The 26,545-nt window shown below is 45.7% G+C and overlaps 4 protein-coding genes across 14 annotated transcripts in view; 2 read left to right on the forward strand and 2 right to left on the reverse strand.

Annotated features, from left to right (window-relative positions):
- Nucleotides 1-8,365, forward strand: part of TNFAIP8L2 (TNF alpha induced protein 8 like 2) — a 14,837-nt gene extending 6,472 nt beyond the window's left edge. The window contains exons 1-2 of one of the 3 annotated variants that reach the window (XM_036905191.2): nt 4,743-6,208; nt 7,806-8,365. In XM_036905191.2, coding sequence (XP_036761086.2) covers nt 6,043-6,208; nt 7,806-8,365 — 726 coding nt within the window. In that variant the 5' untranslated portion in view covers nt 4,743-6,042. Of the gene's footprint in view, nt 1-4,742; nt 6,209-7,805 lie in introns of those variants that run through there. The other 2 variants (XM_036905190.2, XM_057500726.1) reach the window with 2 other exon arrangements.
- On the reverse strand, nt 7,825-18,844 carry LYSMD1 (LysM domain containing 1). 4 transcript variants are annotated; one of them, XM_036905186.2, is made up of 5 exons: nt 18,065-18,843; nt 10,516-10,871; nt 9,901-10,106; nt 8,970-9,050; nt 7,825-8,407 (listed from the first exon to the last, which is right to left on the reverse strand). In XM_036905186.2, the coding sequence occupies exons 1-3, from the start codon at nt 18,242-18,244 to the stop codon at nt 9,968-9,970; spliced, it is 675 nt and encodes a 224-aa protein (XP_036761081.1). In that variant the 5' UTR covers nt 18,245-18,843; the 3' UTR covers nt 7,825-8,407; nt 8,970-9,050; nt 9,901-9,967. The 4 variants fall into 4 exon arrangements, with proteins under 4 accessions (XP_036761081.1, XP_036761082.1, XP_036761080.1 ...); XM_036905187.2 differs by lacking the exon at nt 8,970-9,050 and having other exon boundaries at nt 18,065-18,844; XM_036905185.2 differs by having other exon boundaries at nt 8,970-10,106.
- A 31-nt stretch (nt 18,845-18,875) lies between these two features.
- Nucleotides 18,876-21,359, forward strand: SCNM1 (sodium channel modifier 1). Of its 5 annotated transcripts, none has more exons than XM_057500724.1 (7): nt 18,939-19,123; nt 19,380-19,450; nt 19,690-19,778; nt 19,852-19,964; nt 20,065-20,180; nt 20,554-20,748; nt 21,204-21,359. In XM_057500724.1, the coding sequence occupies exons 1-7, from the start codon at nt 19,073-19,075 to the stop codon at nt 21,301-21,303; spliced, it is 735 nt and encodes a 244-aa protein (XP_057356707.1). In that variant the 5' UTR covers nt 18,939-19,072; the 3' UTR covers nt 21,304-21,359. The 5 variants fall into 5 exon arrangements, with proteins under 5 accessions (XP_057356705.1, XP_057356706.1, XP_057356707.1 ...); XM_036905182.2 differs by having other exon boundaries at nt 19,852-19,946; XM_057500725.1 differs by having other exon boundaries at nt 18,958-19,123; nt 19,315-19,450.
- Nucleotides 21,360-21,880: 521 nt separating this feature from the next.
- On the reverse strand, nt 21,881-26,483 carry TMOD4 (tropomodulin 4). 2 transcript variants are annotated; one of them, XM_036905178.2, is made up of 10 exons: nt 26,347-26,481; nt 25,178-25,342; nt 24,813-24,969; nt 24,380-24,496; nt 23,808-23,897; nt 23,492-23,622; nt 23,304-23,411; nt 22,780-22,923; nt 22,391-22,535; nt 21,881-22,001 (listed from the first exon to the last, which is right to left on the reverse strand). In XM_036905178.2, the coding sequence occupies exons 2-10, from the start codon at nt 25,298-25,300 to the stop codon at nt 21,979-21,981; spliced, it is 1,038 nt and encodes a 345-aa protein (XP_036761073.1). In that variant the 5' UTR covers nt 25,301-25,342; nt 26,347-26,481; the 3' UTR covers nt 21,881-21,978. The 2 variants fall into 2 exon arrangements, with proteins under 2 accessions (XP_036761073.1, XP_036761076.1); XM_036905181.2 differs by lacking the exon at nt 22,780-22,923 and having other exon boundaries at nt 26,347-26,483.
- Nucleotides 26,484-26,545: the final 62 nt, after the last annotated feature.

The following is a 26,545-nucleotide window of genomic DNA, read 5'->3' on the forward strand; positions in this document are numbered from 1 at the left end:
TCCACATGTTCTCAAATCCTTTCTCCTTCCTCTATTTTTGACCATTTTCCTTTTTCTACATTTTCCCCTCAGCATATATACATGTTCAAGTATCTCTCATGATTAAAAGAACAAATGCTAAGCTATCCTTGTCTGTGTTTAGACACCACTCAATTTCTTCCCTTCGCAGCTGAACTCTAAGATCACCTGTACTTCCTGTATCTTTCCCCCCCTTCTCATTCTTTTCTTAATCGTTTTAGTTTTTGCCCCCATCGATCCACTGAGATTGTTCTCAAGGCCACTAATGACCTTTTGTCACATGCAATGAATAGCTCTTAGTCTTTATCCTTTTGACCCTACTGACCCCTCCTTCCTTGAAGTGCTGTTCTATTTTGGCTCCTGGGTCGTCCTTTCTCTTGACAGAGATTAGGGATTTAATAAATACATACATTTCTTAATGAACGAATGACTTCACTGCTATTAATATGGCCTCTTTCTCAGCTTTCTCTAACTTCTCTTTAAATGTTGCTGTTCCCCAGGGTCATGTCCTCAACCATCTCTTCTTGCTCTACACCTTCTCGATATGAGGTCAAGATAATCCAGATTACTAGGGCTGGTTATTCAGCAGTCCTGTGCTGCCACTCCCTCCCCACTCTGATTCTTTTCCTCCCTCCTGTGAGCTGGGGTGGGGGAAGCGCTCCGGTCCTGCTGGGTCGAGGCTTTGTACCTTACCCTTTTCGGGAGATGCTGAGTTCTTGCAGATGTAGATGTAACCTGGCTGTTGTGCTGTATCTTCTGGTCTCTCTGTTAGGCGTAGTTGTATTTGTTGTATTTTCAAATATATATGGTTTTGGGAGGAGATTTCTGCTGCCCTACTCACACCGCTATCTTGGCTCCTCCCCTGAGGTCAAAATAATCCACACCAACAGTTTCAATAACTACTTATGTGCTGTTCATCATAAAATCTAGGTATTCAACCTGAGTCTTTATCCTTAGTACTAAACTTACTTTTACAATTGTTTTTTGGATACTTCCATTTGGATTTTTCTTAGTCTAAAGACAGGAAACTTATCTTTTATCATATCCCAGCACTTGGTCATAATGCCTGGCATTTTGTAAGTTAGAGGAAGAAATAAATGCATCAAAGATGTGGAATACCTCTAGCTATTGCAGGCTGAAGTTTTGCTTGACTGCTTCAGATCCCACTGAACTTTCTCTCCCTGAACTGACAGGAGAGTACTGATCCTAACCTTGACTCAACCTTAGCTAAGCAGAAATGTAGGAATGCTGCAGTCTGCCTATTTTCCCAGATAACTGAAGTTTATCCAATGAAGTGCAAAACATTTTCACTTTAACTTTCAAATAGGGATTATTTGAAAATATATAATTTTATTTCCCGTGGATTATATAGTGGAAAGAGCACAGGTTGGAGTCATTAAAACCTAGATTAACCTCTGGAATATGGCATTGGATAAACCACTTATCTCTAAGGCTGAGTATGTCATCTATGACTGGAAATTTTACCTGCCTGCCTACCTACCTCACAGGCAGAGGATCAAGATAATTAGGTGAAATGTTTTGTAAATCTTAAAGTGTTTCACACATTTAAGATATTGTCATTTAACCAGTTTTTTGCTTACTCAGAACTTAATTGTACAGGAAAACAATGAGGACCCCAAAGTCTAGACTATTTATAGTTAATACTGTTTGCTCCTCCTCTACCTGGCCAAAAAAAATGCTACAATTTTCAATGGCCTGCTTTTTTGTTTACCTAGTCTTCCCTTTCTTTCTGTATTAATTCTCATTGTTATATTTTTCTAAAAGCTCCTCTTTCCTTTTAATTAGCTGCCAATTATGTGTTGTGAGTTTGGAGAAGATTACTAGAAATGGATATAAATTAAGAGAAAATAAAAGAAAGAGGGGCGGAGTCAAGATGGTCGCATGAGTAGGGCAGCGGAAATCTCCCAAAACCATATATATTTTTGAAAATACAACAAATACAACTATTCTTAAAAGAGAGACCAGAAGATTCAGGACAACAGCCAGGCTACATCTACATTTGCGAGAACCCAGCGCCTCACGAAGGGGGTAAGATACAAGCTGCTGCCCAGCGGGACCCGAGTGCCCCTCACCCCACTTCCCTGGTGGGAGGAAGGAGTCGGAGCGGGGAGGGAGAGGGAGCCCAGGACTGCTAAATAACCAGCCCTAATCATCCACACTGGGAGCGCAGACACACAGTGCGTGGTATGCTGGACACTCGGGAAACAGGACAGTAAAATCTGCAAGCGGGTTCTCACAGCTGGTGCCCCTGGGACAAAAGAAAAACGAGTGCTTTTTGAAAGTCTTAAAGGGACAGGGACCCCACAGCTGGACGGAAGCGTCCCGGGACACTTAGCCCAGCAGCTGGAAATCCCAGGGAACTCTGGGCACCCTAACCCCCTGGGTGGCAGTGCAGCTTGGAGGCCCCTCATGGTGATAAACAGCCTCCTGCCCCTTTCCCCCTCCGGCGTGGCCCCGCCATAGCGGAGCGGCAGCCTGAGACCGGCCACTTCCACAGCAGCCACGCAGAGCTTCCTCTGCAGCGGCCCAGCAAGATTCAGAGACTCCATCTGCGTGCAGCTGCTCAGCACAAGCTGCTAGGGGGTCACCATTCTCACAGGAGAGGAAGGCGAGGAGCAAGTGGGAAGGGACTTTGTTCTCCCAGCTGACACACATGCCAACTGCCCATGACTACCTCTATCACCATGAAAAGGCAGAAGAATTTGATCCAGACCAGAATCACACAGACATACTCCCCTGAGAGGGAACCTGGGGAGATAGACTTAACCAATCTTCCTGAAAAAGAATTCAAAATAAAGGTCTCGACTGAGCACAGGAAAATATGGAAGGAGAGCGAAAGAAACAGAGCATGGTGAGTACTGGAGGAACTGAGAGAATTACAGCATAACAAGAGCAGGGTGCCAGGGACAGATGAGAAGTAAAGCTGGGGAGGTTAACAGGTAAGAAGTTTGTAGCAGAATTCTGGCTTCAGGAGTTATTACTGTATTTGCTTCTTCTTGTATTTTCACTCTCCTTCTTATTTTCTGATTAGACTATATATTTCTTTTAAAAAGACCTCAGCTTTTCCTATGATATTGGTAGTGCCCCCTACTATTTATTGTCCGCAGAGTGCAGTAGTTGAATACTGCAATGCTTACAATGAGGTTAAAGTTATTACCTCATAACCTTGTGAGGTAAAATCAGAAAAGGCACAGGCTTGGGAATCACACAGTGTTCTCAGCCAGCCGTTTATTAGCTCTCTAATTTGGGGTTGGGTTATTTAACCTTTTGAAGCCTCAATCTTTTTCATCAACAAAAAGAATATGGTGACATTTAATTCATAAGTGTACTAGAGGATCAAATGAGATATTTACCTGACATCTAGCAGAGTACACTCAAAAAGCTGACTCCTATCTCTCCTCTCACCTCCCTCCCCTGGACTCAATCCATCCCTTTCATTTGCCCCCACACCTTGTTCTGTAACCATTCCTTCTCCTTTGCATTTTGTAAGCCTTTCCACTAGCTCCTTCCTTTCAGCTTATAAATGGCTTCAAACTCCAGACTAAAAATAGTCCCTCTCTCAATCCAGCTCCCCTCCCCCTTAAACTACCTTTCCATTTCTCTTCATCCCTTTACCACCACACTCCTTAAAGGCATTGTTAACATTTCCCAATCTAAGTTGTATCAAGGACCCTCAACTCTGGACCCTGGGGCGAGAGAGGTGGGGGTAAGAAGGAAGCCCCAGACCCAGCCACTGTCTCCAAGGGGAACCAATGGTTTTGGAGTCAGTGGTATTCAGACTGCGTCTACTTCTGAACTTTAATTTACTCTTCAACTTTTGACAACCAGCCAACTTTCCAATCCTTCCTCTTCTGATAGAACTTCTTTCTTGTAAAATTACCAAAATCCCAAGGTCCTCGTGAGTTCTTGTCCTGTGCTGAAGCAGCTACACCACTGATCACCCCCTCCTAAGCATGCCCTTCCTCAGCCAAACACTCACTGAAGCCTTTAACCCTTCCCCACTGCAGTGATTTCACTTCCTGGGTCAGAGAATTTTAATGTCTCCCCCTTGCCCACAGAAGCCTGAACTCCCAAGCAGCCCGTTTAAAGCCTATCATGAGCTGGTCATTTTGCTTTTTCACTTTCCTTTTCAACAGCCTATGCTCCACACATACGAACAGGTCCCCACTTCAGAGTCCACCCCAGGGTCGCCTTCACCTGCCGCACGGCTTATGCTTATTCCCGTATTCTGGGAGGCACCTCTTCCCTCTCCCTGCCTTCTAAATAAGTAATTGAACCCATCCTTCTGAGTCTACCTCTTCGGGTCTATCAGAAATACTCTAAACTCTTCACTTTCATAATTCTTTAAACTTCTCTTAAAGCTAATGATATCATTTAACTTGTATTATAGTTGTGTATGCCTAGGTTTACCTCCCTGATCAGGCTGTAAGAGTTTCTTTTTTTTGGTATCATTAATCTACAATTACATGAGGAACATCATGTTTACTAGACTCCATCCTTCACCAAGTCCCCCTACAAACCCCATTTCAGTCACTGTCCATCAGCGTAGTAACATGCTGTAGAATCACTACTTGTCTTCTCTGTGTTGCACAGCCCTCCCCGTGGCCCCCCCGACATTATACATGCTAATCGTAATGCCCCCTTTCTTCTTCAACCCTCTTATCCCTCCCTTCCCACCCATCCTCCCCAGTCCCTTTCCCTTTGGTAACTGTTAGTCCATTCTTGGGTTCTGCGATTCTGCTGCTGTTTTGTTCCTTTAGTTTTCCTTTGTTCTTATACTCCACACATATGAGTGAAATCATTTGGTACTTGTCTTTCTCCGCCTGCCTATTTTACTGAGCATAATACCCTCTAGCTCCATCCATGTTGTTGCAAATGGTAGGATTTGTTTTCTTCTTATGGCTGAATAACATTCCATTGTGTATATGTACCACATCTTCTTTATCCATTCATCTACTGATGGACACTTAGGTTGCGTCCATTTCTTGGCTATTGTAAATAGTGCTGCGATAAACATAGGGGTGCATCTGTCTTTTTCAAACTGTGCTGCTGTATTCTTAGGGTAAATTCCTAGAAGTGGAATTCCTGGGTGAAATGGTATTTCTATTTTGAGCTTTTGGAGGAACCTCCATATTGCTTTCCACAATGGTGGAACTAATTTACATTCCCACCAGCAGTGTAGGAGGGTTCCCCTTTCTCCACAACCTCGCCAACATTTGTTGTTTGTCTTTTGGATGGTGGCAATCCTTACTGGTGTGAGGTGGTATCTCATTGTGGTTTTAATTTCTCTGATGAATAGCGACGTGGAGCATCTTTTCGGGTGTCTGTTGGCCATCTGAATTTCTTCTTTGGAGAACTGTCTGTTCAGCTCCTCTGCCAGCCTGTAAGATTTTTGATGGTAACTGTTTTTGCCTCCTTCGGAAACTGTGACTTACATTCATTTTTGTGCAGCTACGACGTACAGCAAACAGACTTGTTTGCTGTTGTGGTTCAATGCCGTGCTGACACCTGCTGGTCATATATGGCTCAGCAACCCTGGCCCCAGCACTGTCCTCTCTCCAATATTACGGGTGGGGGACAGCCTGTCCCACTTTTCCCCAGCCAGACACTGGAAGCATATGCTTGTGGGAACGTTGTGCCATGGCACCACTCTTCCCTGGAGTCTCCAGGAGCACACTCAGACTTGCTGGTCTCTGGCTCGTCTCTGACATCTGCTGCCTAAATTCACTTCAATCTTTATGACTTTCCCAACTGACCCCCAACCCAGCAATTTATACTTTACATCCTTCCCAGTACCACAGAAATACAAGGAGGACAAGATCTGTAGGAACTGAGCAGCAAGAGAAGAAAGAAGCAGACAAACAATTTGAGAGCAGGGCATGTATAGTCCCTCCTCCTCACTCCACAGAATCAAGATTATTTCCTACAGAGTGTTATTCCTTTTGACCTCTGTCATATTTGTAGGAGGCTCTTCTAGCCATAGACCTTCTTGGTGACAGTGTGATGAACAGGAGGTTGAGCACAGAGTGGGTAGGCGGAGCGTGGGGGTGGGGCCAGGCCAAAGAGCCTCTCCCCGAGGAGCTGCTTCACTCTGTCAGCTCTCCCCGGACATCCAAGGCAAGACTGGCACCCAGCGCACAGCAGGTGAGGGGCCGGCAAGGACAGAAGGGTAAGCTTCAGGGGTGACAGTGGCAGAAAAGTCCCAGCTCTGTCAGCCTGAGCTTTCCATATTGTGAGACTCTTACTTGATAAAATTCTTGGGTCCCCAATGGAGAAATCTAGCTCAGTTTTCCCGGGGGGCAAGGCATCCTCAGAAAGAAAGACATGGTTTAGGATGGTGTGGAGGCAGGGCTGAGGCATGGGGGCGGATATGGATGTGTGACAAGAGTACTGAGAGATGCAAGGAAATCCTAGGAGACATGGAGAAAAACGTAAGGGCCAGAGGGAGAGCACCATCAGAGGATCACAGGGCAGAACCTGGACCAGAAAAAATCGGAGACAGAAACAGGGAGAGACGGAGAAGACAGCAGACCAAACATGAGATGGCCATGGGGGCAATGGAGAGCTGGGTAACAGGAAGGCCAAGGAGGAAGGAAGGCTCACATGGAGCAATCTCCTCTTCCGGCTGTGGAACACAGTCCAGAAAGCCCCACACAAAGCTGGGAGCAAAGCAAGGTTCCAGGTCCCTACTGGACTGACTCAGCTGGGAAAGAAACTTCCCCAGTTACCCATATTCCCTGCCTCTTCAGACTCCCATTTGGGTTTGGGGCAGAAGGTGAGGCTGCTCCTCACTGCGGTTACAGCCACATCCTGCAGAGCAGGGGAGGGGGAAGTAAGAAGCAAAACAGCCAGAAGAACCACAGGCAAAGACTGTGGGGAGAGAACCCTGGATGTGTGTGGCTGATGTGCCAGCCACTAGAAGGGCTGCCGGTTCACCTCCAGCAGAACACCTCAGACCTCTAAAACTGTCTGCCCCCCTTGAGGTGCTTGCTTCTTTCACGCTTCCTCAGTGAGCATCAACCTTATTGAGAGCATTCCAGAGAAGGAGGTTTCTTTGGATTATTTGGTTCAAAGTCCATTTTTATCATTTGCTAGTGACTTTGGCCAAGTTGTTTAATTTCTCTTAGTTTTAGTTTTCTTATTGCAAAATGGGGGTACCTACCTTACAAAGGGCTGGAAAGACAAATAATTCATATAAGGCACTTGGTCCATAGTAGGGTCTCAATAAATGTTAGTTTATTATTTTATCAGGACTTCTGGGACCCCTATATTTCTCACTTCTTTAGAGGCACACTAGCTGACGTGGGCTTTTGGAGTCAGAAAAAGAGTTGTGTTTGACCTTGGGTAAATTATGTACGTAAGCCTCCATTTGCTCAAGCTGTAAAACAAGGATAGTAACACCTACAACTCATAAATGTCTGGCACACAGTCAGTGTCCACGGCAGCCGTGAGAACTGTCTGCAGCAAGCTTACCTCCTCCACAGCAGCAGCGAAGTTTACGGCCCCCATTAAGACTTCACCTGCGGCAGGCTTGCCTCCCGCTTGCTCTCGGCCCTCCGGCTAAAGCTATCACCGCCCCAGGGCTCTTTTAGGGATCACCATTTCCTAAGGCACTACCAGAGGAGAATGGGAACAAGGCGCAAAGGACTGACAGGCCGGGGGAAAGATGACGAAGAGACAGGCGAAGGGAAAGCCAGTTCTCTCTTTCTAAGGAAACCGTGGCCTTATCCTCTGGTGACTGATCACACACTCACCCCCTTCCCCAGGAACTATGGAGTCCTTCAGCTCAAGGAGTCTGGCCCTGCAAGCAGAGAAGAAGCTGCTGAGTAAGATGGCAGGCCGGTCTGTGGCTCACCTCTTCATCGATGAGACAAGCAGTGAGGTGCTGGATGAGCTCTACCGTGTGTCCAAGGAGTACACGTGCAGCCGTGCGCAGGCCCAGAGAGTCATCAAGGACCTGATCAAGGTGGCTGTCAAGGTGGCGGTGCTGCACCGCAGCGGCAGCTTTGGCCCCGGTGAACTGGACCTGGCTGCCCGCTTCCGCCAAAAGCTGCGGCAGGGCGCCATGACGGCACTCAGCTTTGGCGAGGTGGCCTTCACCTTCGAGGCTGCTGTGCTGGCCGGCCTGCTGACCGAGTGCAGAGACGTGCTTCTGGAGCTGGTGCAGCACCACCTCACACCCAAGTCCCACGGCCGCATCCGCCGGGTGTTCGATCACTTCTCTGACCCAGGCCTGCTCACGGCCCTCTATGGGCCTGGCTTCACTCAGCACCTTGACAAGATCTGTGATGGGCTCAGGAAGCTGCTGGACGAGGGGAAGCTCTGAGGGCCCTGAGCTCAGCACATCCCACTTCGGCAAAATGGCTGACTGAGAGAACAACACATAACAGGCTTTCTGACCCTGCTCATCTGCACTAAAGCTTTTCAATCCTCAGGCACAGTCTTCCCCAAGAGTGTTTTTGACTCTGAGACCACCCCACCCCCAAACTGCGGGTAGAGGAGAAGCAATGCTGTGGGTTGGGGCCTCTTTCCCACTCCAGTCCCAGGACAGGAAACAAAGCTGCCTGAAAAAGATGAAGTGAAACCTGGATCTCTATTTCCCCAGTAAGGGACGTTTGAAGCAGGGAAGCCTCCTCCCCTACGAGCCAGGGAAGAGGGCATGGGCCCATCTAACCCCTCTGCAGAAACAAGGACAGAGGGTGGGAAGGGGGCCTTTAGAGACATCCTAAGACCTCCAGCTCCAGCCAGAGTCTGAACAAATAGCACAGGCTCAGTTCCAGAGTGCAGGAAGAAGGGGTAGGGCAAGGGAGATTCTCAGAGGGGGGAATAAAACTACCAAAACATGCATAGGACTCAGTGTTTAATCTCTCCAGCTTCTTATATCTTATAATCATCACAGAAGAAAGAGGTATTAACACCACTTATCTCACCTTTACCAATTCCATGCAGGAGACTGGGGCATATTTTCAGTTTCACTGGGGTTCCCTTGCCTACTTCTTCTGTTTAAGAAACTGAAAAAAAAACCTGTCCTGCAAAGCAGTGCTACACATTGCAAATGTACTTGCAGTGAGGAGCAAGGCATAGATCAATAGGGTCCGTGGGGAGGGGGTATAGCAGACTCCCACAGCTGCCCTCCTCTTCAAACACCAAGGCAGATCTTCCTCCATCCCTTAGCCTCATACAGGCTGAACAGAGGAGCAGCTCAGAAGGGTGAACTGGTGGCATGGAGAGTTCTGGTCCCTACATCACTGTTTTTTCTCAGAATAAGAGTTGTGAAAAAGTTATAGTGAACTGGTAAGTCAAGACTGAGCCCAAATTCTTTACTTTGAGGTTTGGGGAAAGGCTGGCACAGACTGCCATTCTCTGCAGCAGGGACAGGTCTGACTGCCCATCCTCAATAACATGCTTGGCTAAGAAGGTGGGGAAGGGGGGAAGCCAGCAGACACTGGCTCACTGCTCCTGGGGCCCTGTCACCCCAGAGCTACGAAATTCCATTTTTCAGCTAAGAGTGGGAAATAATAAGGTAGGGCAAATAAATATTACTTCAATATAGCACCAAATAAATTAAGTAACCGTTGGGAGATGGGGAGGAAGTTGGAGACTAGTTGGGGGGGTCCCTGTCTCCCTGCTCTAAGACAAAAGGAAAGGTGAAAGGGATGGGAAAGGCAGCAGGCATATAAAAAGAGCCTTGTGAATCCAAAGGACAACTCTAGATTCAGCCCAAGAACTGAGAAGGGGTCTATTCCCTATTCCCTATGCTTGCCAATAAAACTGCTCCAGGCCAAGGAACTCTTGGTGGACAGGGAGGCTGGGAGGTGGCAACAGTGAGGGAGGTGGGCCAGCCATGTTCTGGAGCCTCACCTCAGGCTCTTCTCCCCCTCAAGTTGCTTCTTCAACACCTTGCTTGTCTCAGTCAGTTCTGGGGACATCAGAGTTTAAAGATTTCATCCTCCTGGTCCCGAAGTGTCTGGGTCCGAGAGGTCTGGGTGAGTGGCACAGGGCCTAGGAGTGCTCGTTGCTGCATCCGAGGGGAGATCAGGTGAAGTCCTGAATCCTCCCCAGGTACTCTGCAGGTGAGGAAAGGGGGGAAAGGGTGACAGATGGAGAGAAGAGCCTGAGAATGGGCCAAGTGAGGAGGAACACGGAAAGCTGTCCTCCTTTCCTGATACACATGAGCTGGTTGCTCCAAGATGGAATCTAATACCCTCTGGATAAATCCTAACCCTAATGCTCTTTCACAGATCATCAGAGCAGTAGGAAAAGTCAACTATTTTACTCCAACACAAACCCAGAACTATTTCCCACTGCCTCTCCCCACTCCAGCAGCCATGGTTCTGCTCATTGTCTTGGGGCTGCCTGGGGGAAGGGCCTTACCTTGCTTCCACTGGCACTATGCTCACTTACCTGTGTGTCTGGTCAGGTAGGAAGGCTAGAAGAATGAAGTCTATGGCGGGGCTTAAAGAAACCAAGACTCACCTACTTTCTTTTTTCAGCTTCTGGGCAGCAGCCTTTTTTGACAGGCTGATTTGTGAATCAAGCTTCTTAAGAAAATCAGAGGCAGAGAGGTCATGGATGGGAGCAGGGGGTTCCTGGCCAGGTGTGGGAAGGACTTCGCCATTGCCATGTCCTGACCTCGTCTCTTGTTTCTCTGCTGAGGGTGGCCAAACTTCATCCTTACTTGATTGGATCTCTTCTTCTCCATCTTTCTCTTCCTCAGAATCCAAACCATTGAACAGGTCTCTGGGCTCTGTCAGGATGGGGATGTAGAGGGTTTTCTTCAGGAAGATGGAGTCATTAGTATAAAGGCGGTTTGCACGCTTAATCTGTTCCATCTTTAAAAAAAAGTCACAATTAATGACAGCAATAATGATCAATCTTCTATTGTATAGCTTCTCATGCCTTTTAAAGTAATTGTACAGAGTCTTATTTGATCCTAAACAACAAAGCTAAAGTACAAAGGGCTGATATTATACTTATTTTTATGATTAGTGGTTTTCATACCTTTTAGTCTTAGGGTCCATTTACATTTTAAAAAATTATTGAGGAAAAAATCTTTTTATTTATGTGGATTACAACTATCAGTATTTATAAGGTATTATAAATTGAAACTGAATTTTAAAACATGTATTTATTTAAAAATAACATACCCATTACATGTTAACATAAATATTTTAAGGAAAAATAACTATTTTCCAAAACAACAAAAATGTAGCAAGAAGAGAGGTGCTGTTTTATATTTTTGCAAATCACTTTAACTGTGTGATGTAATAGAAGACAACAGGACTCTCAGAGTAACTATCTCTACATTCAGTCTATTGTAATAGCACGTCATATAGCCTCTGGAAAATATAGTACACTCATGAGAATGAAAAAGGCAAAGTCTTACTATTACTATAAATAGAGTTCTGACCTTGTGGATCCCTAAAGAGTCTCACAGACCCTGAGGGGTCCCTGGACCTCACTTTGATAACTTCTGTTCAAGATGATGGAACCGAGGCTCAGAGAGGTTAAGCTTTGCTCTTAAGATTATCTAGCAAGTTAACAGCTAGAACTACAGTTAACTCTTGAATAACATGGGTTTGAACTGTGAGAGTCCATTTATATGTGAATTTTTTCAATAAATAACTTGCAGATGAACCATGTAGCCCAAAAATATTTTAAAATTTAAGAAAAAGTTAGGTATGTCATGAATGTATAAAATGTGTATAGATACTAGTCTATGTAATCATTTACTACCATAAAATCAACAGTAGGCCATTAGTAATTATGTTTTTGGGGAATCAAGAGTTATACATGGATTTTCAACTGTGTGAAGTGTTGGCGCCCCTGACATTGTTCAAGGGTCAACTGTAAAATTTTGGGCCTTTTGACTCTTTTCTGGGAATGCTTTTTACACAATAATATCAATATTTTCACTGATCAAAGAGCTGTTTAGTAGCTATGTAGTCATCCCTGAACATAGTGACTGGCATCAACATCTCCCTAACTCTCAAGGTAGATATCTCAGTCATCCTTACCTCATTGTTTTCTTTCACCACCCAAACCCAACTAGTCAACAAGACTGCTGCAAAAGCCCCTCACATCTGGTCTCATCTTCACATTTACTACCACCACTTTAGAACAGACTCAGCATTTCTCATCTGGTATTGTAACAGGTTTTTTTTAAATCACTCTTCTCTCCGTTTCTATTGATTCTCCACCCTGACGACATCTATTTCTCTAAAATAATTAATCTGATCAACCCACTACTCTGTTATTAAACCTCCTATGGCTCCCCATTGGCTCAGAGATAAAATCAGCATTCAAAACCAGGCAGAGACACCACAAAAAAAGAAAATTACAGACCAATATCCCTGATGAACAAAGATGCAAAAATAGTCAACAAAATATTAGCAAACTGAATTCAAAAATACATCAAAAAGATCATCCAACATGATCAAGTGGTATTCATCCCAGGGATGCAAAGATGGTACAACATTCGAAATTCCATCAACACTGTCCACCACATCAACAAAAAGGACAAAAACCACATGATAATCTCCATAGATGCTGAAAAAGCATTTGACAAAATTCAACATCCATTCATGATAAAAACACAGAAGAAAATGGGTATAGAAGGCAAGTACCTCAACATAATAAAGGCCACATATGACAAACCCACAGCCAACATTATACTTAACAGCAAAAAGCTGAAAGCTTTTCCTTTAAGATTGGGAACAAGACAAGGATGCCCAATCTCCCCACTTTTATTCAACATAGTTCTGGAGGTCCTAGCCACGGCAACCAGACAACACAATGAAATAAAAGGCATCCAGATTGGCAAGGAAGAAGTCAAACTGACCCTGTTTGCAGATGACATGATATAGTATATAAAAATCCCTAAAGAATCCACTCCAAAACTACTAGATCTAATATCTGAATTCAGCAAAGTTGCAGGATGCAAAATGAATACACAGAAATCTGTTGCATTCCTATACACTAATGATGAACTAGCAGAGAGAGAAATCAGGAAAACAATTCCATTCACAATCGCATCAAAAAGAATAAAATACCTAGGAATACACCTAAGCAAGGAAGTGAAAGACCTATACTCTAAAAACCACAAGACACTCATGAGAGAAATTAAAGATACCAATAAATGGAAACACATCCCATGATCATGCATAGGAAGAATCAATATTGTCAAAGTGGCCATCTTGCCTAAAGCAGTCTACAGATTCGATGCAATCCCAATCAAAATACCAACAGCACTCTTCAATGAACTAGAGCAAATAGTTCTAAAATTCATATACAACCACAAAAGACTGCAAATAGCCAAAGCAATCCTGAGAAGGAAGAATAAAGCAGGGCAAATTATGTTCCCTGACTTAAAGCTCTACTACAAAGCCACAGTAATCAAGACAATTTGGTACTGGCACAAGAACAGACCCATAGACCAATGGAACAAACTAGAGAGCCCAGATAAACCCAAGCATATATGGTCAATTAATATACAATAAAGGAGCCATGGTTATACAATGGGGAAATGACAGCCTCTTCAACAGCTGGTGTTGGCAAAACTGGACAGCTACATGTAAGAGAATGAAACTGGATCATTGTCTAACCCCAAACACAAAAGTAAACTCAAAATGGATCAAAGACCTGAATATAAGTCATGAAACCATAAAACTCTTAGGAAAAAACATAGGCAAAAATCTCTTGGACATAAACATGAGTGACTTCTTCATGAACATATCTCCCCGGGCAAGGGAAACAAAAGCAAAAATGAACAAGTGGGACTATATCAAATGAAAAAGCTTCTGCACAGCAAAGGACACCATCAGTAGAACAAAAAGACATCCTACAGTATGGGGGAATATATTCATAAATGACATATTCGATAAGGGGTTGACATCCAAGTTATATAAAGAGTTCACGCACTTCAACAAACAAAAAGCAAATAAGCCAATTAAAAAATGAGCAGAGGAACAGAACAGACACTTCTCCAAAGAGGAAATTCAGATGGACAACAGGCACATGAAAAGATGCTCCACATCGCTAGTTATCAGAGAAATACAAATTAAAAGCACAATGAGATATCACCTCACACCAGTTAGGATGGCCAACATCCAAAAGGCAAACAGCAACAAATGTTGGCGAGGATGTGGAGAAAGGGAAACCCTCCTACACTGCTGATGGGAATGTAAAATAGTTCAACCATTGTGGAAAGCAGTACTGAGGTTCTTCAAAAAACTCAAAATAGAAATACCATTTAACCCAGGAATTCCATTCCTAGGAATTTTCCCTAAGAATGCAGGAGCCCAGTTTGAAAAAGACATATGCACCCCTATGTTTATCGCAGCACTATTTACAATAGCCAAGAAATGGAAACAACCTAAGTGTCCATCAGTAGATGAATGGATAAAGATGTGGTACATATAGACAATGGAATATTATTCAGCCGTAAGAAGAAAACAAATCCTATCATTTGCAACAACATGGATGGAGCTAGAGGGTATTATGCTCAGTGAAATAAGCCAGGTGGAGATAGACAAGTATCAAATGATTTCATTCATCTGTGGAGTATAAGAACAAAGAAAAAACTGAAGGAACAAAACAACAGCAGACTCACAGAACCCAAGAATGGACTAACAGTTATCAAAGGGAAAGGGATTGGGGAGGATGGGTGGGAAGGGAGGGATAAGGGGGAAAAGGGGGCATTATGATTAGCACATTTAATGTAGCCTCAGGGGCAGGGGGGACACAGGGAAGGCAGTATAACACAGAGAAGACAAGTAGTGATTCTATAGAATCTTACTACACTGATGGACAGTGATTGTAATGGGGTATGTGGTGGGGACTTGATAATAGGGGGTCTAGTAACCATAATGTTGTTTGTGTAATTGTACATTAATGATAGCAAAAAAAAAATTGGCATTCAAGAGTCTTCTCAACTTAGTTCCTCTAGAATATCTAGCCTCACCTCCCTTCTGTCACCTACACATTTTGCCATTCTGAACCTTTCATTTTCTTTGAACATTTCATGATCTTTCCACTTTTGTGTCTTTATCTGCCTAGAATGTTTCTGCACTATCCCCTTCTCTGCCTGGAAGACTTCTACTCATCAACTATCACTCCCTTTGTGTTCCCTTCTTCAGGGTTCCCAGTGCACACTGTAAATATTGTCACAGTAATAGCTGCCATATTGTACTGTTGTTCACCTCTTTGCACATTTTTGTCTTGCCTAAACTCTGAGTCCTTTAAGGGCAGGGATGCTGTTTCTGTCTCCCTAAGGTGCTCCTCAGCATCGCACAAACTTGGCACACAGCAGGAGCTCACTAATGCTTTATGAACACATCAACTAGATAATAACATGTAGAAACCACAGATACAATATATCAGTATTTTATTATCAGAGGCCAGGCAGCCAGTTTTACTAAAAATTCATCCTAAACTGGTACCATTTTAGGAAATCCTATTTCTATATCTGTCAAATATCAAAGCTGTTTCTACCCTGGGGCAAGACTATTATAATAAACTTGACTAATAAAATCTTACTTTATAACATGTTTAAAAATAAAACAGAATTAATCTGAACAGTAAAAGAAGTTAAAATTGGCTTACAGTTTTGTACTTTTCTTTGCCAAGTGCTTGATGCTATTAATTTTATTTTGCCTAGATAATATCTAGGTCCCTTCTAGCTCCAAGATACTATGAATTAATCTGTGAACTTTCTGATGCTTTCATTATTTCCTCTAAGTACCATTTAAGGGGACTTCATTTCACTTTTAAAAAGCATGTAACCAAGGCCAAAGCCCAAAGGAGCCCTAGGCCATTGAGCCACAGTCTTTAAGGGACAGAAAGGCCATTAAAATCTCAGGGCAGTTCAAAGTGAGGATTTTGGAATGAGACAACCTGGAACCCCAGCTCTACTAATTAGACGAGCTGTATAGTCCAAGGCAAGTTATCTCCCTAAGTCTCAGTTTCCTTATTATATGGAAGAAAAAAAAACTATAGATTTTTTTAATGTTTCTATCTCCTAAGATGGTTACTACAGTGCTTTAAACATACTAAGCATAAAAATGTTGGTTAAATTCAATAGGATATGGAAGAAAAAAAAATAACTCACCCACTTTAATGCAAGTTTTATACCTATATAATATACATAATATATAGCATGACCCAAAATACTTGGCATAGAGAGTACTTGTCTTGCACAAAGAAGGCCATCTTACTGTAAAGACGACAGAACATGGAGGAGGAAAAAACAAAAAGATAAGACACTTCAGCAACTTAGAATTACAAAGAAGCTCTCCATTAATATTTAATCACTCTAAGTTTTAAAATTTTCTGTGTGATTTTTAAGTGGGAATAGTTACACCTACTTCATAAAGTCTTACAAAGATAATATGAGCTAATATAGAGAGCTTGGCACATATTAAGTGTTCCTTAAATGATAGGTAGGTAATAACTTAAGTAATTATCATTACCTTGTATGCTTCTTCGTCATTTTACAAATGGTGAGGAAACAGGCCCCAGACAGGGGAAGTCACTTATACAATCATTCAGCTAATCAGCAGCAGAATGAGGCCAGAATCTAGAACTCTTTACTAGACTATACAGCTTTTCTGTACTCAGAAGGGTACAAGGCTATAAGAAAACCTCAGTAAATAATTGTGGACTCACTCACTAGCAGCACAGTTCCCTTCTTTGCAGTTTCTGAGCTTCTGCCGGGATGGAGGGGCTGCTAAGTACTTTCCTATTCACATTCTTTGTTTAGGCCATGTGCTCTACGTGAAATGTTCACTTTCCTATACTCCCAATCTCCATGTGTGGAAATTTAGCCATACTTTCATTCATTTAAAAAACAGCTATTAAGCTTCTATGTGTTGGGGAGTATGCCAGACTCTAGAGATATAAAACTGAAAGGAAATAGTTCTGTCCCTTAAAGAGAATATAGGCTATTGGAAAGACAAAGATGTAAAAGGTGTAAAAAACTGGATTCCTTAAATTTGTAGAGAGGAACATAGAGGAAGGAACTTCTAAGTCTTTCAAGGCCCATGGTGATGGTTCCCTTAAAATCTGCACTGATGTCCATCCACTCCTGCCCCTTTCCAAATAAAAGTTAATCTTCTTTTCTGATTTTCCACCCTTTGCCAATACCTTTACTATCTCACCACATTCCACCATGTACAATCATTATTGGACTCCCTGTTCATTCCTTACTAGATTGTAAATTACATGAGGGCAGCAACTGTACATTTTTTAATGTTTCTATCTCCTAAGATGGTTACTACAGTGCTTTAAACATACTAAGCCTTAAAATGTTGGTTAAATTCAATAGAATATGGAAGAAAAAAACATAACTCACCCACTTTAATGCAATATATTTTTACACCTATCTAATATACATAATATATTGCATGACCCAAAATACTTGGCATAGAGAGTACTTGTCTTGCACAAAGAAAGCTATCTTACTGTAAAGAAGAGGACAGAACATTGAAGAGGAAAAAACAAAAAGATACGACACTTTAGCAACTTAGAATTACAAAGAAGCTCTCCATTAATATTTAATCACTCTAAGTTTAAAAAGTTTCTGTGTGATTAATAGTAAGGGCCTTGGTGTCAGATAGACCTGTTTGAATTCCCATTCTAATGCTCATTAGTTATTTGATTTCAGCCAAATTGGTTAACCAACCTAAGTCTCAGTTTATTTCATCTGTAAAAAGGGCAACAATAACTGCATGCTTGATAGGGAATCTGAGAATCAAATGGGCCTGCAGCCCATTTATGTGAAGCCTCCAGCATAATGACGGGCATAATAAACAGGAACAGTTCCTCTTCATTGAGATAGTGAGACAGGATTTGTCCCATCCAGACAGTGGAACACTAAGATGGGAAAACAAGCAAAAAGATAAAGGTGGATTGGATCACAACACAATCAGGAAAATTTTGGGGAAAATTGCCTAGAAAGGCCATTACATCTTTCTGAGGAATGAATGTCTTCTAAATGTTGTCTGCATCCCAGTCCTTCAAAACTCACCGTCACCCCATATTTGAGTGCTACTCCAGCCAGGGTGTCTCCTGGCGCCAACTGATGTTCCAGGCGTCTTTCTCTCACTGGGGAGCAGGCTGACTGCACCAAGCTTCCGTAAGAACGAGCCCGGCTCCCCTGAAGCAGTCCTGATTCCCCGAGGGGGAACTGTCTAGAGGGAGAAGCCATCTCCTCACTGTGCGGACCGCTGGGGTTGCAATTGAGGAAGGCCCGGCTAAATGACTGAGCCTGGGATCTGGGAATGGGTATCTAGGGGATTCTTTTCCCTCTCTCAGGTCTCTTCCAGCAATACGAGCCCCCTTCAGCCCTTGCTTCCCCTTCCTCCAAGCTCCTTTCCCACAAATCTGTACCCCGACTATTCAGTCCCTACCTGAGTCTATCCATAGTACCCCTCCGGGTTCCGACCCCCTACACTGGCCTCTGACCTCTGAATTCTAGTCTCCCTCCTCAATGCTCTCAGTTTTCCCCCAGGTCGGGCAGCGAGACCTCGGCCCCTACAGCACTGCCCCGCTCCGTCCCGGGGTTGGTCGCTAGCTGTCAAAAGCAGACCAGGCCGATGCCGGTGGGCTGTCGTTGCAGGCAGAGCGCGTGGTGACTGCGAGAGTTTGTCGTACACTTTCCACTCAGAGATCCTCAAACACCGCACCGCATCAGATCAGTCACACCCTCAAATTCTAGTATCTTGCCCCTCCAAACGCCTCGAATCTGCCGAGATGCAAGGGCCTGGATCCACCCGGGAGGCAAACTCTTTGAAAAAAAAAGACTTCATTTCCCAAAAGGCTCCGCGTTGGTGGGATGGCGGGGCACCTAGGATATGCAGTCCTCTGGGCGAGCTGGAGGCGGGCCTTCCGAGGGCGCTGTGCACGCACGGAAGCGCTTCCCGGGTCGTAAAGAGAGAAACCAGAAGGAAAGGAGGCATCCAATCTTGCTTCGGTGGCCTGAAGGGAGTGGTGTCTGCGGCGCGATAAAATTGATCATTTCTGGGACTACGTCGTCATGTCTTTCAAGAGGGAAGGGGACGACTGGAGTCAACTCAATGTGCTTAAAGTAAGCGTGGGAGGAGAGCGTCTGGAGCAGCTTCAGCTGCCCTCTGAAGGCTGCGAAGGAGCTGAGTTTTTGCTCCGGCAACAGCTGGGGCGGGAGGGAGCCAGGTGACTGGAGTTGAGTAGCGACCCCTTCGCTCTGTGATCTGTGTCCTCCCCATGGTCTTTATTCCCTTTGAATCCTCGTTCCTGCAGTTTCCCTCCCATGCCTCGCCCGATCCCACTGATTCCGTCCGGTTATCTTCCCCAACCCAATGCAGAAACGAAGGGTGGGGGACCTGCTGGCCAATTACATCCCAGAGGAAGAAGTGCTAATGCTGCGGGACGGACGGTGAGGGCAAGGAGTGGCTCGAGCCCCAGGGTGCCTTCGGTTAGAGGCTCAGGAAACTTCACTTATTAAAAACGTGAAGGGAAGAATCTAGGATTCTTTGAAGAGGAGTGAGGGACAGGGATGTGGATGGTGGAGACTGGGAGAACTGGGGAGTTGGGCTTTGGAAAGGACTACTAGGACAAGGTGGGACCTGGACCTACACGCTCCGGGGACCAACTGTCCTCTTCCCTCCTCTCCAGCCTTGCTTGTGCCGTCTGTCCCCACCGACCTGTACTGGATACCGTGGCCATGCTGACTGCCCACCGTGCAGGCAAGAAACATCTATCTAGTAAGTCTGAGGGAAGACGGGGGATAGAAACCACTCCTGGTGCTGTTTTTAATTCTCTTCCTCTTCTCTTCAGGTCTGCAGCTTTTCTATGGCAAGAAGCAGCCAGGAGAGGGAATGGAGCAGAATCCAAGACAACAGAATGAATTGAGGGAAGAGACCAAAACTGAGGTGATCAGAGAGGGGAAGGTGTGTTCAGGCAGGACCCTGCCGCACACTCTAGGACTGAAGGGCTTTGGCTTCTTTCTAGCTCGGAAGCCTCTGACTCCGTCTCCCATCTCTGCATCAGGCTCCACTGTTAGTCCGGACCCGACTCACCACCCAGAGTGCTCTGCACAGAGCCCCTGACTATGACAGTTGCTGCCGCCGCCGGAAGTGCAAGTCTGTGGGGCCGGAAAGCCACAGGTAGAAAGAGACAGGAGATAGATGACTCCAAAAGGATTGTTTTCCAAATCGTATTGAGAAATACTAGTGTTTCCAGGAAAAAGGGAATTTTGTAATTTAGAAAGAATGTTTGGGAAATGGTGCTTTGTGGTCCTACCCAAAGAATATTAGTGTATTTTAAGGACTCTACAGTCTTAGGACTTAAAAAATTTCAAACATTTTACCCTAGCCTTTCCTAAATTCGTTTGATTCCAGTGTCTTTTTTTATGAAGAACACTTACTAATATCGTGAGGAACCCAGCTGAAGAAGCACTGCTGTAAGAGGTTGGGAGTCACAGGAGAGTTGGCCTTTTCATCTACCACTTTTACAGACTTTTGCTTCTTCTCTACCCAGACAAGAAGCCCCTCGTCCCTCCGTCTCCTGTTCCCCTTTGCCACCCCCAGCGGTTGAACTCCAAAGTGGGCAGGTCAGCAGGGAACCTGGGCCTGGAGCTGGTCCACAGGCCAAGGAGTCAGCAACTGTCTCACCCTCTGCACCTATGAGCCCGATGAGAAGGCAAGCCCTGGACCATTACCTTACCCTTCGAAGGTGAGTATGCAGAATTACTTTCCTCAATTTTCTTTTCTTTCTGACCCTCCTTTTTTTAAATCTTGTTTTTTCTTATCCTCACTTGTTTTTTATTAAGGTACCATTGATATACACTCTTATGAAGGTTTCACATAAGCAACACTGTGGTTACTACATTCACCTATATTGAGTACCCCCCATACCCCATTGCAATCACTGCCTGTCAGTGTAGTAAGGTGCCACAATGTCACTACTTGTCTTCGCGCTACATTGTCTTCCCCGTGACCCCAACACCATGTGTCTTCCCCGTGACCCCACACACCATGTGTACCAATCATGATACCCCACAGTCCCCTTCTCCCTCCCTCCCCCACCCCACCCTTGGTAACTGCTAGTCCCTTCTTGGAGTCTGTTATCCTCACTGACTTCTTAAACCTCCTTCCCTGACTGATCCTATTTTTCTATGATATTTCCAGCTCTGGATGGATCCCAGATGGACAAGGTCGATGGGTAAAAGATCAGAATGTTGAATTTGACTCAGATGAAGAGGAACCCCCGGGTCTCCCCTTGGACTGACATCCTCTTTCCCCATTCAGTTCACAAATAAACTACAGTGGGTGCTGGGAGCCTAATTTTCCTAGAGTTTGGTTCCTTTTTCCATTTCAGGATTTCAAATCTGTTCATTCTTAGCCTGGCCAATCCTTCCTTGCATTGTACACAGCTCCCCATACTTCTAACCCCTCCCCCACCTTCTACCAAAGTCATGCCAAGCGTCAGCTGCATGCAGCCCAGTGCCCTATTAATAAGTCTGTCAGAAGGAGGTCTTTGCCCTTCATGTTGTCTGCCTTCTTCCCCACCTCCACTCAGAGCGCTTTCCTCCTTTAGTTCACATGAGACATGCATAGGCACTGAGGGGCCTGGCCACATCTGGAAACAGGGCCAGGGCTAGATACCCTGTGAGAGTAGAGAAACTAAAGCCATCGGCAGGGTTATGGGGAACACCAAGGGAGGGAGCTCTCCCGCCTCTTCCTAGTAACTTGAACCTCCCTGCCTGCTGATCCCCAGGGTATAAATAATCCCCTGATGAACTGGCAGTAACCCTTGGGGGTTAGTGCCAAGATTTCCACCCAAAGCCCAAGGCGGGAGGCAGACAGAGTGGACAGAAGGGCCTTTATTTACAGGAAAGGAGGGATAGATGAGGATTTAAGTATTCAGGGCTCCCAGTTCTAGTTGGTAAAGGAAAAGGCAGTGTTATCTCTTTTTTTGCTGGCGACCTGTAAAGGAAGAATAAACAAAAGTCTTCATTCCATCTCTTGCTTCTTGCAAAGGTGCTCTTCTCCTTTTCAGTTCCTTGGCCGATTCATAAAGAGGTGACATCTTAGGCCACCAAACATACCCACCCAACATTAACAGACCAAAGTTAAGAGACGACCAGACAAACAAAAATACCATGTATGCCTACAAACAGGTATGTCTAGCTTCCTTTTCACTTCTCTACTGATGGTACTTAGGGCAGGGGAATTTTTCTGTTTACTTTCTGATCACTTATGGGTCTTGAACTTCTCATGTGAGTATCGCTTTGGCAGCACCTCAGGCTTTTAGGAAGATCTACCAGCTTCTGCACCTATTTGCCCTCTCCCCACACCATGTCTCAGTTACTCACGTAGTTCATTGTTCCTGGTCATGGCCTGGGCTGCCCGAGCTCGTGGCCCCTGCTGTGTAAAGTGGTAGCCAAAGCGGACGATGGAGGGACATTGTTCAAGCACGGTGGCCATCTCCATCTCCACTGCATCGCCAGGCCACTGGCGCTGAGGGAGGAACATAAGAAAACTCAGCCACCCTCTGTTCACTGTGCCAGAGCACTGACCCTTAGGGAGGTCAAGAGGCATGTTTCTCCAGAGTGGGTGATGAGAGAGGTTTGACTTGGCTCCCCTCAGAGATAAAACGAAGAGACTTCAAACAAGACGAGAGGACATCCTCACCCAGTGGTACTTCATAGAGGAGACTCAGAGTACTAGCTGAATGCAAAGACTCAGGGGAAGGAATGCTGACCTGGTTGTCTACACGGAGCTCAGTGAGTGTGCCATTTTCCCGAACTGCCTTCAGAACAGCCATGAGCCCTGTGCTGCTAATGAAGTTGGATTCAATGTTCAGGCTCTGGAGGCTACGATTCTCACGCAACATGTCAGCCACCGCCTGGGTAGTAGGGACTTGGGTTAGGATTAGGGGACAGTTTCACAGATGACTGAGGAGAGAAAGAACAGGAGCAAGAGGGAAACAGCTCTCTGAGAAGAGTTCTTGAGCTGCAGGTGGGGCTAGAGGGAGATGGAAGAGAGGGTAGGTAGAGGGGAAGCAGGGAGATTGTGTGATGGAATTGGTGGCCATGATGGACAGGGTTGTGACTCTTTGGGAAGATGACCTGAGGATATCAGTGCTTGGAGCCATAGTACTGAGGGTAGGAGTCTCCATCAGGGCTACCCTAAGAGCACAATGGGAATAGCGCCCCCATTATGTCAGCCCTGCCAAAGGAGCATGTCAAGACTGGGGAGACAGCCAGGGATGTCAGCTGGTCTTACATTGGCAATGGGGTCACCACTCCTTGTGGCCACCAGGCTGAAGCTCCGGACATAGGTGTTTGTCTTCATTGCCTCACACAGCTTGGTTAGCATGGGTATCGGGATGTCCTGTCAGAGGGGAATCGGAGATGGTGGGCTGAGGGACCCACCTTTCAACAGTTATTGTTTGGAAGATAGGGGTTATATACCTGTATATTATTGAGGTTCACCTCCTCCAGCTCCTTGTCATTGCTTCGAACACTCTTTAGTATCTCCTCAATGTTTGTGGGATTTGGAGGTTCATCTGGCACTGGCTTATACTTATCAGGCTGTACCACACCTGATGGGTGAGGGCAGGAAGGAAACCCTAACACGTCCCCCACTAATCTCCTCCCCATAGGTTCTCTTATCACTTATGCACCATGGCCTCTTCCTGATTCACCTGTCTCACCCTTTGCTACCTTTCCTCAGACCTTGGGCATGCCTGCCAAGAGCCTTGGGGGCCCTGTTCCCAGACACACTCACTGCGAATGCCTTCAGTGTTGCAGATTTCCCCGCTGCAGATGGCGTCGTAGTATTGCTTGTTGCTCATCAGTGTGTACATGCCCAGAATTGCTGGAGAGAGTAAGCAGGTGGGAGACAGAATGAGAAGAAGGGACTTGTTCTAGCCTCCCCATGCCTCGTTCTAAATCTCTTGGGTGTTTAAATCCTGAATTCTCCCACTCTAGCAAAGAGGTTCCCACCTACCCTTGGCCCCAGGGGTTCCCCCTGTAAAGTGTTTTAAGGCAGTTTTTAAAACACTGAGACAGGACTACGGGGGAAGGTCCCTAAGGAGCCACTAGAAGGTGAGGAACTCTGTCAGACTTCCTTCTGTTTTCAGCCAGAATAGTTCTACTTTTATTTATAATCCCTGTAGTCCTTGAGAGATTAATTTATTAAACAATGAATACATAAGTAAGAAAAATTAAAAATCACTACCTAAGGCTTTCTCAAACATCCATGTCCTGGTTTATGGCCTTCCCCACTAGGCCCAAACCATGGCTGGACCCCCGTGTCCTTAATCTTCCTGCCCTCCTCGACTTCCCACAGCCGCTCACCTGCAATATCACACATTTCAGCGTCTGTGGCATGGGCCAGTGCCTCTTCCAGCTCAGGCTCCAGAGTGATCTGCTCCTGTGCTGGGATTTCCTTCTTGGGTTGAATATAGGGTTTCCCTGGTGGGAAGATGGATGGCTCAGGCAGAGGTCATTTCTCCTGTGATCCTGGCCTCCAGCTTCCTTCCCTTCTTCAGGAGGAGGAATGCTGCTGGATTACTAGGGGCCACTGTGAAGCCCAAGTCCTCTGTAAGCTCAGGACTCCTGGGTCCCCCAGTCTCTTGCAAGAGCTGAAGAGTACAAGCTGGCATGCAGGTTTTAGGGCAGCAGAGTCCCTGGGTAGGTAGGAGCTGGAAGGTAAGAGGGAAGCTGGTGGGGGACATGTGAGAGACAACCATTTGGGTTCTGGGAGGTATGGATGTTAGGGTTTCCATACCCTTCTTCTCGCCGGTGAAGGGCACCAAGTCGTCACGTTCTTTGACCTCTAGTGCCTGCTGCTCCAGGTACTGCAAAAGGGCCTCTCGGTCCAGTGGCCCTGTGGGGCTCTTCTTTGTCTGGTCACGTTGTCTTAGTCCAGCTGGCAGGAGCATGTTCTTAAGGATGAGTTTTGGGGATCAAGTCAGACCTCCCCTCTGATCTGGGGCACCTGCAGGGCTCCCTAAAACATCTCCAGATAAGCTTTTCCCTGGCCTTCTTGGGACTCCAGTCCCTGTAGGCAGCCCTGGTCTTAGACACCCAGGACTCTGCCACCCTTCCCAATGCCTGCAGAATGCCCCTGGTTCCATGTGCTGGAGCTCCTACCTCAGGGTCCATCTCCTGTAGCTCGCAGTCCAGCTGCTCTAGCTCCTCAGGGCTCAAGGTTCTTAGAATCTCATCTTCATCTATGTCTCTGTATTTCTCCAGTTCCTTCTGATATGATGACATGATGTCCCCCACCCCCTCCCCACTGTGTGGCACTCAGGGAGCCTGAGGGTTATGAGGAAGGTGGTTGGACAATGGAAAGATGTACAGGAACACAGTAGGGACACAAAGAGACCAGCCAAGGGGCAGACCATGAACTGGATGCCTTGAAGGTTAGAAATCTAGTTGGACATGGGAAGATGGGGGAAGGTTAGGCTGTTAGAACAAGAGACTTCTTCCTGCTTTCCCAGCTTCAGCCACTCTGGATGGGGATCCCAGGCATCCAAGATGGATTTGTCTTCCCGTCGTATGACAGAGGATCCTGACAGCACCCCTCCCTTATAACCTCTCCCGTCGGTGCCTCCTGCCCTAGCACAGCTGCCGGGGGCCCTGCCAATACAGCTAGCTGCATGCCCAGTTCCTACTGAAAAGGGGAGTGGGCAGAGAACTTCAGGGAAAATCCTCCTCTCTTCCCCATAATTCAATCCTTTTCTTAAATTGGTTTAAGAAAGCAAGGATCATGGGGGAAAAAGAGACTGTTCTTTTACCCTACCCTCATTTCCTCTTTTATTGTAGGGGATCAACATTTCACTTTCTATGTTTGCTAAAACTCTAAATCCTAAGGGAAAGCAAGGGCTCGGAGTAGTTGGGGAACTTCCAGGTTGGGGTAAGGGTCGTATGGCCTCAGAAGGGAATGAGTCCCCATAATTTGTCCCTGGCTTTGGACAGGAAGGTGACACCAGACCAATGGGTGGGAAATGTCTTCTAAATGGGATAAAGTTTCTCTAAAAACAGTGGGAGGATTAAATATGCACAATCTTTTACAATATGAAAAATACATACAAGCTACACATACACACCATGCTTAACCTGAAAGATCCAGAGTGTGAGATACTTACACTGGCAATATAAACTACACAGTTAAGGGATAGGACAGACAGTGGCAGAAACAGACACTGGGTGACAGAGACAGAGACACACTCCATTCCATATCATTCCCAATAGGAGACACTCTTGTCCTCCCATCTCCCACTGGGCTGATCCATAAGCCCCCTGCCTTCCCCACCTACCAGTCCTGGAGGCCACCTCCCTTCTCACCACCTCCCCTTCTGTCGGTCAGTCTGTTCTACTGGAGCACTGCCTCAGCAGCAGGAGGAGCCCGGGGCCAGGGAGAGGGTGGGGGAACAGTGAGCTCAGCATTTTATTATTTTAGCTCTGGCCAGGTGGGGGGTAGTGGGAGATCACATATACAGCCCCCATAACCTGCCC

The sequence above is a fragment of the Manis pentadactyla genome, chromosome 4, assembly GCF_030020395.1.
Source record: "Manis pentadactyla isolate mManPen7 chromosome 4, mManPen7.hap1, whole genome shotgun sequence".
Classification (NCBI taxonomy): domain Eukaryota; kingdom Metazoa; phylum Chordata; class Mammalia; order Pholidota; family Manidae; genus Manis; species Manis pentadactyla.